This window comes from Saccopteryx leptura, chromosome 2 (genome assembly GCF_036850995.1).
Source record: "Saccopteryx leptura isolate mSacLep1 chromosome 2, mSacLep1_pri_phased_curated, whole genome shotgun sequence".
NCBI lineage: Eukaryota > Metazoa > Chordata > Mammalia > Chiroptera > Emballonuridae > Saccopteryx > Saccopteryx leptura.
In genome coordinates this window covers 214754913-214769093 of record NC_089504.1, presented here as the reverse complement: position 1 = coordinate 214769093, position 14181 = coordinate 214754913, and the positions used below count along the sequence as shown (strand labels likewise).

General features: G+C 54.7%; 2 protein-coding genes across 5 annotated transcripts in view; one reads left to right on the top strand and one right to left on the bottom strand.

Annotated features, from left to right (window-relative positions):
• The window catches only part of COL18A1 (collagen type XVIII alpha 1 chain), a 93463-nt gene that overhangs the window by 69929 nt on the left and 9353 nt on the right, over window positions 1-14181 (top strand). For all 3 annotated transcript variants that reach the window (XM_066370001.1, XM_066369999.1, XM_066370000.1), the window contains 21 exons: window positions 288-350; window positions 457-543; window positions 975-1028; window positions 1172-1330; window positions 2150-2212; window positions 3613-3639; window positions 5596-5736; window positions 6343-6405; window positions 7431-7457; window positions 8327-8362; window positions 8861-8932; window positions 9275-9310; window positions 9578-9667; window positions 10208-10237; window positions 10349-10375; window positions 10591-10653; window positions 10995-11069; window positions 12046-12072; window positions 12268-12321; window positions 12706-12780; window positions 13677-13745. In XM_066370001.1, the coding sequence (XP_066226098.1) occupies window positions 288-350; window positions 457-543; window positions 975-1028; window positions 1172-1330; window positions 2150-2212; window positions 3613-3639; window positions 5596-5736; window positions 6343-6405; window positions 7431-7457; window positions 8327-8362; window positions 8861-8932; window positions 9275-9310; window positions 9578-9667; window positions 10208-10237; window positions 10349-10375; window positions 10591-10653; window positions 10995-11069; window positions 12046-12072; window positions 12268-12321; window positions 12706-12780; window positions 13677-13745 (1338 nt within the window). The remainder of the gene's footprint in view (window positions 1-287; window positions 351-456; window positions 544-974; window positions 1029-1171; window positions 1331-2149; window positions 2213-3612; window positions 3640-5595; window positions 5737-6342; window positions 6406-7430; window positions 7458-8326; window positions 8363-8860; window positions 8933-9274; window positions 9311-9577; window positions 9668-10207; window positions 10238-10348; window positions 10376-10590; window positions 10654-10994; window positions 11070-12045; window positions 12073-12267; window positions 12322-12705; window positions 12781-13676; window positions 13746-14181) is intronic.
• The window catches only part of SLC19A1 (solute carrier family 19 member 1), a 45568-nt gene continuing 44501 nt past the window's right edge, over window positions 13115-14181 (bottom strand). For both annotated transcript variants that reach the window (XM_066370010.1, XM_066370011.1), the window contains exon 6: window positions 13115-13372. In XM_066370010.1, coding sequence (XP_066226107.1) covers window positions 13193-13372 — 180 coding nt within the window. In that variant the 3' untranslated portion in view covers window positions 13115-13192. The remainder of the gene's footprint in view (window positions 13373-14181) is intronic.

Sequence of the window (14181 nt, the reverse complement as noted above, 5' to 3'; positions counted from 1 at the left end):
CCATGCACATAACAGACAGAGCACCCACTCTCTAATAAAAATGTCCACTAACCCTAACCCAGACATTGTCTGTAAGATGGGGTCCTGTGCAGAACTATGGGAATCCCTGAGGTCAGAGGTGTCCACCTCTGGTCCCAGCTCAGGCTCAGCTCTGTCCCCTCCTTGATGCTCTGCAGGGGATCAGATACTCTGGGCAAAAAGCCGCAAAGCTGCATGTTTGGTATCTCAGATAGTGATGGCACAGAGGTGCCTTCTCCTTGTCTGAGCTGCCTGCCTGTGTCTTTCAGGGTGACATTGGGCCACAAGGCTTCCCGGGAACCCCAGGGGACGTGGGTCCCAAGGGTGAAAAGGTGAGTCTAACCTGGCTGGGGCTGTGGGTGAGCCACGTTACCATCTGGACCCCTGAACCACAATGAGGCTGTGCTCCTTGGTGTGACGGGCATCTTCTGTTCCCAGGGAGATCCTGGGGTAGGGCCAAGAGGACCCCCGGGTCCACAAGGGCCTCCGGGGCCACCAGGACCCTCCTTCAGACATGACAAACTGGTGAGTCCACCTGCAACCTCTTCCACCGTGAGGGTCTGCCCACAGTCCCAGAGGAAGGACCCTCCTATCCCCTATTTGACCCTCGATTCCAGAACCAGCTTTCCTGGGAGGTGTCAGAGCCCAGGGAAATCAGCTCCTGCCTGCAGGGCCAGGGCCATACTGTGGGACCTAGGGTAGGGCTGGAGCCCTCCTGATGGTTCTGGGCCTCAGTCGGACCTCCCTTCAGGCTTCTTTCACTTGGTGAGGATCTCATATTCACTCACTCTTTGCTTCGTTATAAATATCTTGACCTGGTGGTGACATGGGGCAGTGCTTAGCAGGGACAGCATAGTGCAGGGGTGGGCAGGCCTCCCACCTGAGTGCAGGCAGGGCCTGGGCCAGGTGGACAGTTCTGGGCTCTGGGTGATGGATGTCTGGACTCTTTCTCTCAGACCTTCATTGACATGGAGGGGTCTGGGTTCAGCGGTGACCTGGAGAGCCTCAGAGTGAGTGTACCTTAGCCCGGGTAGCTGTTACCCCACTGTCTTCTATGCACAAGTAGATTGTAGGGGACAGGGGTGGGCCAGACCAGGGTGGGGCTGTCCCTTGGTAGATGCTGTATGCATGATCTGTGTTTTTCTATGTCCAGGGCCCGAGAGGTTTCCCTGGCCCCCCTGGGCCCCCAGGTGTCCCAGGCCTGCCCGGAGAGCCAGGACGCTTCGGGGTGAACAGTTCAGTCATCCCAGGACCTGCAGGCCTTCCTGGTGTGCCTGGGCGAGATGGACAACGTGGGCTCCCTGGCCCCCCAGTAAGACCTGCATCCCCTCAAGCGGCCCTTGCCCCATCAGGGTCAGCTGGGAATGGGTGAAACACCAAGTGTGGGGCCTCTTCCTGGGCAGAAGTCCCCCTCACCACCTCTGTACTCCTGTCCTCTGAATCCTAGCTGGGGAGGAGCCTGGTAATTCTGGATGCTGACTTGATGAGTGACCGAATGCAGTGCCATTCATCTCTCCTGTCCTTCAGTGGTCAGCTGACCTCACAGAGTCTGTCTCCAGGAGTAATTCTCATGGGATCAGGGTAGACCTCACTGACCAATTACTGGGGTCTGTAAGGAGCCCAAGTTTGGTCAGCTCACTATTCACAAGGACCTTAGAGCCCAGCTACTTCCCTGCTTCTAGCACTGAGGACATGGTGGCCTGTGGTGCCCACAGATGATGCTATTGTAATCAATCACAGAAACCAGGTGTGCATAGCCTGATTTTCACTTGATAACATATTCTGGGTGCGTAATTCACCAGAATGTAGAGTCATTCTATTGACAGCAGATGGTCTTACTTTATTTAGTAAGGGTTCTCCCCAACAGCATGGATAAGGCAGCCCACTCACCATGGATTAGCAGCTCTCCAATTTGATCAGCCACTCAAAATAAAAAGGAAAGAAATGTAAGTACTGAGCAGAGCAGCACGAGCTTTCTGACCTGCATTAGTGTAGGGGTCTCTGTGAGCCATAGGATTCAGGTGTGTCCTTGATTCTCAGGAAATCTGTGGCTACCCATATCATCTGCTGGCTCACGACTTTCTCAGCTGCTGAATTCCTCTGATCACACACTCTGCTTTTTCTCCTCCAGGGACCTCCAGGTGCTCCAGGAAAAGATGGGCAACCAGGAGAGTCCGGCCAGAAAGGCAGCTCTGTAAGTCATTTCTCCTGATGTCTAGGGTGGACATGACCTATAGCCACATAATGTGGCCAAAGGGTGACCAAACCCTGGATGTGGGGTTTGGCCCTAGTGACCTCATAGAGGAGAAATGCCACAAGGGTGGCAACACCCAAGATTGTGTGTGGCTTTACAAGAAGCCACCATCACCACTGTCATCATAGTGCAATAGCAAGGAGCCTCGGATTCCCGAGTTTGCTTAGAGCCACAACTCACTGGGCTCATGTAAAAATTCAGGACCTCAAGTTTCAGTTTTGGTGGCATCAATAATGGAGAAATTTTTGAGGCTGCACAAACCTCTAACTGGGGCCATGATTTTCTCCTAGTTTTCAGTGAATGAACAGGAAGGAGGTGCCAACTTCCAGCCATTTGGAGACACTTCCATATGGCACCTTCCATGAGTTGTGGCTGCTTTGGGCTCAGCCGGGGGTTGGGGGTGCATTTTATTTTATTTTATTACATTGCTTACAAAAATTAGAAGATCAGGAAAAGTGCAGATACCCCAGTACTTTCAGCCTTTTGTATAGTGCATTTTCACCAATGAAATAAAAGTTGGCTTTGCATCTCATTTGTATAATCAAACAACTTGCTTTGACTTGTCGTTTGCTTTTCTGATGTTCTTGTTTAATAAAAAAAAAATCAAATGCCTCTTTTTTTTATTGCTTCATATTCATTTTGAAATATCCCCTAATTTTTGTGAGCAGTATGTTTTTTAATTGATTTTGCAGGGGGGAGAGGGAGAAGCAACTCATATTTGCTTCACTTTAGTTGTTCATTGATTGCTTCTCATATGTGCCTTGACTGAGGGGCTCAAGCCTAGCCAGTGACCCCCTTGCTCATGCCAGTGACTTGCGCTTAAACCAATGAGCCATGCTGAAGCTGGCAACCTTGACCTCAGGGTTTTGAACCTGGAGCATCATTCCAGACTGATGCTCTGTTCACAGTGCCACCACATTAAAATGCACCCTTTTGTGCTCATTGCTTTGGCCAACTGAACTAGAAGGACTCTCCTGGGGCATTCACCACTCTGCACACAGTCTGGTGAGGGCACGCTCTCAGCAGTGGGATCAGTCCTGGCCCCCCATGTCTGAGCATCTCCTGGAGCCTCTGTTCTTACCTCAAACAGAGGCAGTGGTGAGAACAGCCAGAGGTACACCAGGGCCAAGAGGGGCACTTGGAATTTTAGATGCACGTCTTCTGGGAGTAGTGCTCAGATATCCTGGCTCCCAGATCCAGGAGAGAAGAAAATCAGAAAAAAGTCAGCATAAATGGGAAAACAGTGACCCTGAGGGCAGGATAAATGAGTGAAACCCTGTGCCCTTTTGTTTTGCTGGCTGCTCATTGGTCTGTTTTTATAATTATTCTTTTTCCTGCAGGGCAGAGGAGGCGCCCCAGGACCTAAGGTACTTACTTACATACTTCCAGATGGGGAGGATTGCTGGGTGGAAGTAACCCCCGCCCCCCAGGAGGGCGCAGGATTGGGCAGGCAGGCAGAGAGGGAGTGAGCTATCCTTGGTGCTGATCATGGGGTCTGGCCCACAGCCCTGACTCTGTCCACCCTGTCAGGAATTACCCCGGCAGCGGGCATCACATTTGTCCTTTGAGATTCAGAGCAGGTCCCTGATGCTCTCACACAAGGGGATGCCACTCCCGTTGGGATCTCACTGCTATGTCTGTGCCACCTGCTCCCCCCAGTCCCCACAGCTGGCCCACAGGTACCCATGAGGATCTAGCCCCTCCACAGGCTGGACAGGGTGGGCCTAACCAGAAACTTCCCCAGCATGTCCAAGGGGCTAACACTCAAAGAAGCTGCTGGGAGGTAGCAGAGCACCTGGCGTGGGGTCTGCTAGGAAACCCTTAGGGGATGTGAGGAGGAGGATGCCAGTGGCATCAGAGTGGTGGGCTAGAGATTAGGAGGAGCCTAAGGAAGAGTCGAGCTCAGAGTAAAGGTGTGTATGTATAAACACATGTCCACAAATGAATAAGGCCCAGGGGTGGGTGAGGAAACGACAATGGGATTACAGCTGGGGCAAAGTTAGATATCATTCCAGCATGGCACCAGATTCCAGCCTGTGGAAATATAACTGAATGCCAAAGTCAGATATTTAGATAAAATGATAACTCAGACTTTTTTAAAAAAACCTTAAGTAACCTGATGAGAATTTTAGATCTGTACACCTTGAGTAGGGAACGGGGGGGTGGCGGGGGAAGTGGATGAGATTAGAGGTTTCAGAGAACAAACATTTTAGTAAGAACTTTTTAAATATCAAAAACTAGGTGAGATTTTTAAAATATGATAAACAGATGAAAGGCACTAAGAGTAAAGCCAAGAAACTAAAATTGATTCCAATAAAATTAACCCTTGGGTAAAGTGGGTAGTAAAAAGTCAAAAATGTTAAGTGTCTGTTAAAGTGAAATCAGACAGGTCAAGCCCCCCACCCAGGAGTTGGTGATAAGAGATGTGTGAACAGGTGAGAGCTGGGGGTCCTGTCCCAACCCATGGAGCACTGGCTGAGGAAGTAGTGGGAGGACCTCCTCACTGGAGGGGCCTCTGGAGGTGGCCCAGGCTGGAGCACGTTTCAGGCAGTGGTCACACTCATGCCCTTGCTGTGGGCTAGTGGGCTTGATGTGTCCTTTATAGCCTGTTCCTTTGTTTACAGATGAGGAAACTGAGGCTCAGTAGTTAGGTAGACACAAGGGGGCGGGGTGTGCCTAGCCATGGAATTGGCATGAAGGGGACTTGTCTTGGGTCCTAGTGTCCCTGTTCCCCTACACCGGCTCCTGCCTGGCCCTTGGGACCCTCAAGGTCCGAGCGGCAGGCCTGCGTCTGAGACTGGAATCCCATGTTACACCTGCCTCTTGGCTCTTGTTCCTCCCAGTGGCCATGCCTTGTGCACCCCACCCCAACCTTGCTAGGTGGTAACATAGTCCCATGTCTCCCAGACGCTCTAAGCCCCCTGTCACCTCCCCCAGCTCCTTCCAGCCTCACCCTTCCCACTCACCTGCCACAATGTCTCCTGGCTCTCATCCCCATCCCCCTGGCCCTGTGTGTGCGGCATGCTCTGTGCACAGTGTACCCCAAGCCATGAGCTTCTTGCTTCCCTGGAATGAATGTCTCAGGAATGTGTGTCTGGTTTTCGCTCAGTTGTTTAATTTTTAAGTAGTTGAAATCCTTGTAAATTCAGAAGAAGTGCATTTGGATTTGCTTGCTTCTCAGAGTGTTACTTATCTCTGTGGCTTTGCAGATTTACAGAAAGTTTATGGAAACATAGGTATGTTGGGCCACAGTAGCTGCCTCGGAGTTCAGCTGACACCTACTCTTGTGGCAGAGAGTGATGACAGTCTCTCTACCTGTGCAGGGAAGCAAGGGAGACCCCGGCCCCACTGGCGCTCCTGGAGAGAATGGCTTGGCAGGGTCCCCTGGACCAGCAGGACCACCAGGGCCCCCTGGGCTCCCAGGGCGCCCCGGACCTATAGGACCAGGACTTCCCGCAGGGTTTGTGAGTACCAGCCGCTCCTGGCCCCCAGAAAGTCTGGGTCTGTGCCCCATGGCTTCCTCCTGTCATCCCACACTGGCTGCCACAACTCACACTGGTGTCCACATGTGAGTTATGAGCATTTGGGCGGGCTCAGCAGGACAGGGATCGTTGGCCTTTGGGCATAGTGAGTGTGTGTGTGTCTCCTGAGTCACATCACTGACTGGATAGTGCCTCATGGTGGAGCCACAGGCAGTGGGAGGGAACTGGTGCCCACTTCTGTAAATGCTCACTTCTCGGGGACTCTGCCCCATAAATGATGCTGAAGGGCTACTCCAGGGAGACAAAAGCAGAAACTGGACACCATCACCCAGCCAGGCCCCTGGCGCAACTCAGAGCAAGAATCAATGACCTAAACTTAAGAGAGGCTGAATGGGCGCCCACCCAGAAGATCCCTGCCCCCAGGCAGACGCTTCTAATTCAAGAACGAGTACAGCTGCTGCCAGGCGACTGGGCCCTTGGAGTCCACCCTGTTCAGTCATGGCTGGATCCCATCTTGGGCCAGTGTCTGGCCTCGGGTTGGCTCTCTTTTAAAAGAAGAGACACAGACCTGAGTCATGTGTTCTCCAGGATGACATGGAAGGCTCCGGGGGACCCTTCTGGCTGACAGCCCAAGGCGCTGATGGGCAGCAGGTACTGTCTGCGAGTGGGCTTGGTCAGCTCTGGGGGGCATTGGGGGCACCTGAGGCAGGGGGCTTCCCTGGGACAGGCCCACGTAGGGACCAGGAGCAGCACTACGGAACCAGCGGGGCCACCGAGTTCAGGGCACTATCCACCCTTGGGATTCCCCCATGTGGTCGAGATGAATGAACGTGGGTGGAATGAACCCTGAAAGATGCATCTTTCTGGGACATCTGTCACTGAGTTCTGCTTGGCGCCTTGGAAGCCTCAGCTGGCTGGAGGGAGCAGCTGGACGAGTTTTCCATTTTGAACAACATCAACAAGAATTTCTACTGGGACAGAGACTAAGTCCATAGTCAGCTCAGATGGCTGTACCATCGCAACTCAGTACCTTTCTTTATATGTACTAGTTCTTGTCAGTAGCAGTTAGCTGCTGCAGCATCAGGTGAGGCGTGAACCAGAGGTGACAGAGTCGTTGCTGTGACACAAAGGTGGGGAGGATCTCGAGGGCAGAGTCAGTGAGACCTGGAGGCCTAGGTCCCCTCTCTCAGGCTTTCAGGCCCACTTCCACAGCTCCAATGCCCCGGGACCTCAGGAGGGGTCGGTGGGACTGTTTCAGGCCTCAGAGGTGAGTTGAGGTGATGGAGACCCTCGGGGGTCACAGCGAGGCTAAACCAGCTAGATGGCAGCATTCCATCTGTTCAGATGCACTTATTTTTAGTTAAATAAAATGAAAATTTATTTGTTTTGGGGTGATCTGAGCTGATCACCCAGGTGGGCTGGCTCGGGGCTGGCTTGGGCACTGGCACATCCACTGCAGTTAGTGTGTCATGTCTGTGAGGCTCTAGATGGTATCAAGGACAAACCACCCTCTCAGTGGGATTTCAGGGGAGGGGTGCTGGCTCCTGTTGACCGACTCAGTTTTTTTCTGTCTCAGTAGGAGCTGGCAGTTCTGACAAGGGCTTGTTTTCTTGTGGGAGGGTGAAGTCTCCCAGCCAGACCAAGCTCTAACAGTCTCTTTCTTCTCTGCCTCACAGGGACCACCCGGCAGGCCTGGAGTCAAGGTCAGTGTAAGATTAAATAGTGAGCACCCCTGCCACACCTACCCCCAGCCAGGAGTTAGTTACTGCTTCCTGTCCCCCCTTTACCATGGGAGTTAATGAGGACAATAGTCACGTACTCCTACCCACAGCCTGCATGTGGGTGGAAAGAGTGGGGGTGGGGGTCTGGCCCATCATCCTAAAGCTGGGTGACTTGAGATCCCTGGCCTCATGCATCTGAAGTGCTGACTTAGGGAGAAAGAGGAGCTTCTGGAAGGAACCCTTACAGCCTCCAGGACAGCAGGTGGCACCCTGCACACCCTGGGAGCTTCTCTCGGACCACCCCCATCTCATCTTTTCTTCTCCCTGCTTGCTCTCTGCTCTCCTCCCTGTCACTGGAGGTCACCTCCTCCCTTCCCCATGGGTGGTGAAGGCAGGAGGAACCCCCAGGAGGGATCCCCCTCAGGCCGTTCTATGCTCCTATTTCCCCCCACATGGATACTGGAGTACACAGGGCCCACTGTGGAATCCACCTCTGCTGTTTCATCTCTCTCTTCCTTTTAGAATGTTTTGTTTGACTTACAAAACTTTGTGACATTTCAAAAGTTGAGGTTTTAGAAGTACATACTTATTAGCTTTCTAAAATTGTAAAAAATGAAGTCCTCTGGGAATGATAATGATGGTGTGCCCTCAGCATGTGGCTGACCCCAGCCGTACAGGCCATTGCTCAGTCCCTACGATGCTCAGCTCTGAGCTGGGGGAAGGGAAGCAGTGTGCGAGGCCGCCTGAATAACTAGCCCTTTCCTGCCTTTCTTTGGGGATGGGTGGATGCTGCCATGTGTTGAGCCAGCCCAACTTTGGCATTGCACTCAGAGTCTCTTCACCCACTTTAGGGGGATCCTGGAACACCTGGGTCACCAGGAACCAAGGTAAGGAAATTGGCAATTTTATTAGGCCTGGTCTGGGGGCAGGGAGGGGTCCTTAAGCTTGAGGCCAGAAGGCTTGGCTGGGTATTCCCCCTTGGCCCTGTTGGCCCAGTCCCCTCAGAGCCTCAGTAACAGTGAGTCTGCAGGGCCACCCTCCAGGCCATTCTCCACTCTCCCCTGGTTTGTCCTTGTGCCATCTCGACTCTGACTTTATTCCTTAGAACGTAAGACCTACTTGTCCCAAGGGTGCTCACCCCCAGGCACACCCCTACCCAGGTTTCCCTGCTTCTTCCTGGCTCTGCTACAGAAGTCATGGGTGCCACACAAGTCCTCTAACCCTCCCTCAACCCCAGATGGCCAACCCTGTCCTGCCCGCCTCGACCTCTGAGTGCTTCAAGGAGGCTGAGTCGTTCCTGGGTGTGAGTCTTGGCCTGTCACCTCCCCAGCACTGGCTCACTGGGCCATGTCAGACACATGGTCCTCTCCTTGTGTCCTTTGTAGGGAGATGTCGGTGCAGATGGACCTCCCGGGTTTCCTGGTCTCCCTGGCAGAGACGGTGTGGCTGGAGCCCAAGTAGGTGACTCCCCAGGGCTGCTGGGGGTGGGGTGACACACTGAGGGTGAGAGCCAGCACCCCAATGTGTCTTTCTGACAGTCCCCTAACTTAGTTCTCTGTGTGCCAAGGGGCCCTGAGACCCTACTCCATGGGATGAGTCCAGAGCCAAGGCTGCCTGAGGGAGTTTCCTGTGGTTGCCTGGCTCATATTTCCTTCCCTCCTTCCCCCAACTCCATTGTTCAGTGAGAGGAGAACTCTCCATACCTTCATTCAAAGTGGGTCCCACCAGTCTGGGGTGCCAGGGGTGGGTAGGGGCATGTGCTCTGTTTATGATGAAACATTTCCTTCCTATCTCTGCAGGGACCAAAAGGAGAAAAAGGGAACCAGGGAGAGAAAGTAAGTGGGGGGGAGGACTTGGGTGCACAGGTGGGGTGCTAAGTGCATGGCGACCTTGGGGGGGTGCTGTCTTTGTTCCACGTGGTCTTGGAGAATTGGAGTGAAGACCCTCAAGTATGAGGGGCTCTCAGGGTACCTCCTCACACCCTGTGGATGCTGGGCACCCCTCCCAAGTCCTGGGTAGGCTTTGGGGTCCCAGCCAGAGCCACTGTAATAATTCTTCCGCTACAAGCAACCCGAGTACTGGACATGGGTTTCTTCTTTCAGGGTGACCCAGGGAAGGATGGCGTGGGGGTGCCAGGCCCTCCCGGACCTCCCGGAATCCCAGGGCCTATCATCTACATGTCAGAGCAGGATGTAAGGACACTGCATGGGTGGACGTGTGCTCTGCCTGGACCCCCAGTGCGGGTTACAGCCAGGGCAAGGTTGGCTGCTGGGGGCCATGCTCTGATTCAATGTAGGCTGGGAGGATGTTGGTCAGGTGACGCCCAAAGATTTTGGCGTTTCCAGCCTTGTTTCTGTGGGGTTTCTCACTGTCAAAGGAAGGCCTTCCCAAGCTACACTGTTGACAACATATCCCACTTGTCAGAGTGTCACCCCTTCAGATGCTGAGGTGTCCCTTCTGGCCCCCAATGCACAGCACAAGGAGGCGGGGCACTGGTCCCAGGGTCACGGATGGGTCTGTGGTTCAGGAGGCAGGCTCCCAAGAGCAGCTTCACTTCTCATCTGAGGGACCTTGAGACACAAGCCAGAAGGACTGTTAAAAACAAATTTTAGTCCCATGTTTAATTTCTGGTTTTCTGTTGGTCTTGTGACAGTGATGAAATGAGAGTGGAATTTTAATTGTAAATATGGTTTTCTTTTTGTGATTTTGCATGTCTGCCACCTTGGTGACAGAGAGCAGTGGCCATGTCCCATGGAGTCAAGGTATGTATGTGCCTTGGAAGGTCTGGAGCGTCAAGGTCCTGCCTGGACTGTCTGGCTGCGTGGTGCCAGTCCATCCCCTTCCCCCAGTGACGTTGTTGCTCTCTCCCCCAGGGCCAGCCAGGATATGCGGGCCTCCCCGTAAGTAGCCTCAGCCCCTCCCATTGCCCAGTGGGCACCTGCAAGGTTGAGGAACTTCCTGACCCCTTAGCAGAAGCCCCCGCATTTTAGCACCGGGGTCTCGGGAAAGGTGGAGCAGGCGCATCCTGGGCAGCTATGCTGGGAGAGAGTGTGAGTGGTCATCATGGGGACTGAGTCGCTCATGTGGGCCCTCATTCTTGCCTGTCTCTCTGCAGGGACCTGCTGGGCCAAAGGGAGACGAAGGCACCAGAGGCCAGCAGGGCCTCCCAGGCCCCAAGGTGAGGGGCTTGGCACCATCTTCTCAGGAACAACCCCATCTGTGACTCTAAGGGGCAGTCCCAGTTTACCCAGGTGATCACTTTCTGGGGGGGACCTGGGAGCCCCCACAGCCCACCTAAAGCCTGTGACAGATTCTGACACCATTGCTCCCCTCACTTTACTGTGACCCATGGTGGACCCACTAAGACACCCAACCAGAGCCCCCAGAAAGGGAGGCCCACTCACGTGCACTGGTTCTGGACTGTTGGTGTGGATGCCCGAGTTGGGACTTTGCTGTGGTGGGTATGAGGACCCTCTCCCCTGGAGTTGGCCTCCCTAACCATGCTGCTTGCTGTTCTAGGGCGAGAAGGGTGAGCCGGGCACAATCTTCAGCCCCGACGGCGGAGTGCTGGCTCCCACCCAGAAAGGAGCCAAAGTGAGACAACCACCTGCGCCTGGCTTTTCACTCCTTGTACAGGCTGAGGGGCGGGGTTTTAGGGGCCGCGGAGCCAGCGTTGGGTGGGGGTTGTCTTCCTGAGAGGGGCTAGCTCCTGGCCATACACAAAAGCCTCCTGGGCAGGGTTCTGGAAACTTCCACAGCCTGGTCCCCCTGCCCTTCCCTGTCTGTTCCTCTCTCACAAACACATGGGGAGGGTCCTCAAGGCCCCCAAGCCTGCATGCCCGGATGGGCCCAGCCCAGCTAGCCCTTGGTCGCAGCCTGTCCCTGTCAGTTGAGCCAGCTCTGCACAGAGGCTGGGGACACTCAGGACCATAGCTCTGCGCTCCTTGACCTGGCCTCACCTACCAGAAATGGAGTCCCTAGCTTTGCCTGGGGAGAGCTGCCCCATTCTGCTGTCTGGCTACCCCTCAGCCCTGGGACTGTGGCTGGGGCTGAGGTCCTGACCCTTCTTCAGGAGGGAGCAGGGCATGGCTGAGGTCAGAAGCAGCCTCCTTGAGGGGCCCGTGCCTTCAGTCCCCTGCCCCTAGCAGGTGACCCTCCAGGCAGGCCCGTGGGTGGATCATAGTGTGTAGCTGTTCCCAATTCATGTGGCTGTGGGTACAGGCCTATAGGGGGTCCCAAAGCCCCCACAATTGTTGGGGATGAGCCATGGGATCTTGGACTCCAGGCCAGAGAAAACTCTGCCAGCCCCACCTGGCATCGTAACTGAGGTCTGGGCTTGGTGACTCTTAATCAGGACACTACGTACAGGGTAGCCCCCAGGCTTTCACACCCCAAGGTGTGTCCCATCCATGCACCCTAGGAGAGAAACTCCACTCTAGCACCTTCTCTCTGCCGCTGTTTCCTTCCCTTGTGGTCAGCTGCCCAGAGAGCATCCAGATGGGCACAGGGACCCCTTGGGGATGCCCAGGTGACCTGTGGCCACCTAACAGTGCTTCTGGTTTCCATTCAGGGAGAACCCGGCTTCCGCGGACCACCGGTGAGTAGGCCCACACTTCCTTGACCTGTACACGTGTGTGGTGCTCTGAAAGGCACCTGTCACTGCCTGCCTGCTAAGCAGCACGAGTGGCCAGTTTACATCCCAGCTTCACGTTTAAAGCTCAGGCCGGGCTGGTGGGAGACCACTGCAGAGTCTATCTCTGCTCACCTGAAATGTGGCTGCTTCTCTCCATAGGGTCCATATGGACGGCCTGGGCACAAGGGAGAGATTGGCTTCCCTGGACGACCGGTAAGGGCTGGGGGTCTCTTGCTGTGTGAGGAGAGTAGGCAGAGAGAGGCCCAGGCCAACAGGGGCAATGAGACCCTAGGGGATGGACTGTCATCCTTTGTACAGTCCTCCCCCAAGGGTGGCCCCTGCCTGAACACAGGTCTCTTTGGGACATGGGCGAGGAGTCTCGGCCCTGCTCATGAGCAGCATGGACCATGGAGGGGCCGACATCCCCAGGAGGCCCTAGGTGGGGATAGGAGCTACTTGGGCTCAGCCCACCAGGCCTGAGGGCTGGGGTGGTATGAGGCTGGGGGTGGGCTAGGTCTGCCCTGGTGGGGACTGAGATAGTGGCTAAGGCCAAGGTTTTGGACAACACCCAACAGTTTCCCCCACCTTGCTCCCTAGGGTCGTCCTGGGATGAATGGATTCAAAGGGGAAAAAGGGGAGCCTGGAGATGCCAGCATCGGATTTGGTGCAAGGGTGAGTTTCTTGCAAGGGGTGGACCAGGCACACCTGGGGAAGCCCAGCACCCGGAATGGCCTGGCTGGAAAGTCTTGGATCCCCAGGGTCATCTCGGGAGGCTGCTTCTCAGGGGCCCTGTGGTGTGACCATTCGGTGGTTGTCCTCTGATGCGCAGACCCCATGCACATTCATACAGGTGGACAACACACACATTCACATGCCCACACATGCACATGCAGCCCCAGCCCACAGATGCCCCTTCTTGAAAGGGGTGTCTGGGTTGGCATGGGTTCTGAGCTACATGCTTCTCTTCACTCCATGCCATGTTATAACTTGCAGTAACTCTGCCATCTTTTGAGCCAAAGGTTTTATTTCAGTAATATCTGCAGGGTAAGGCATTTGTAGTCATGTCTTCTACCCACCCTGAATCTCAGCCCAGGGTCCCTCCTGCATTCTCCCTGGTCCTGGCTCCGAGCACTTGTGAGCCCAGCCTGGCAGGGACGGTGGTCCTGAGCTTAGTGTTCCAGGCAATCTGCTCTTCTGAATTTTCCTTTGCTGCTGATTCTTCATGAAGGCATCCTTCCCTCTTGTGGACGAAAACAGGGCTGTTCTGGAAAATCAAGAACAGATAGCAACAATAGGTCACGCTTGTCAGTAAGGGAGAGAGGCTCTTGAATTTTTTTCACCCTGTTGAGTGTTAAAGGTGGATAGGAAATGGCTGTGCATGTATCCCTGGTTGGTGCATCCCACATCTATTCTGTTTCCAACCCCTCCTTCCTTGGCCACACTCAGTGGCTTAGGGAGTGACCAGGGTGACTTTCAGAAATGCTGCTGCCCATATCTGCCACCGTGGCCAGTATCCATAGCCTTGCTGTGAGCATGACTGACCAGAACTTCCTGTTTCCCCCACACAGGGTCCGCCTGGCCCCCCAGGGCCTCCAGGGCCCCCAGGACTTCCTGGGACCCCTGTCTATGACAGCAATGTAAGTCGCCCAGCACCCAATCTCCCCTCCCCATTCCTTAGACAGAGTCCCTGGTTGCTCCTGCCTCTCTACTGCCACCCTCACCAAGCCCAGGGAGAGGCAGCCTAAGCCATAGCTTCTGTGTGGGGCGGGTGGGGCACATCTGGGAGGGAGCCGGGGAGCGGGAGCTGGGCTGCCTGCTTCGGAAGCCATAGTCGATTAGAGGATAAGCCCCTAAGGGAAGTGCAGGCCAGGAGCTGGGAGGGCTCTCTGGATCTGGGCACCTCAGCACCAAGCCCCATGGTCCTTTGTAGGGTGGACATCCCCATTTCATGAGGCTCAGAGACATGAAGTAAACTCACAAGGGACTCCTCGTGTCATGATCAGGGCTCCTGATTCCAAACCCTATGTCTCTCTCTTCCCTTCCCTGTACCCCTGTCTCGGGATGCGGGTGGCT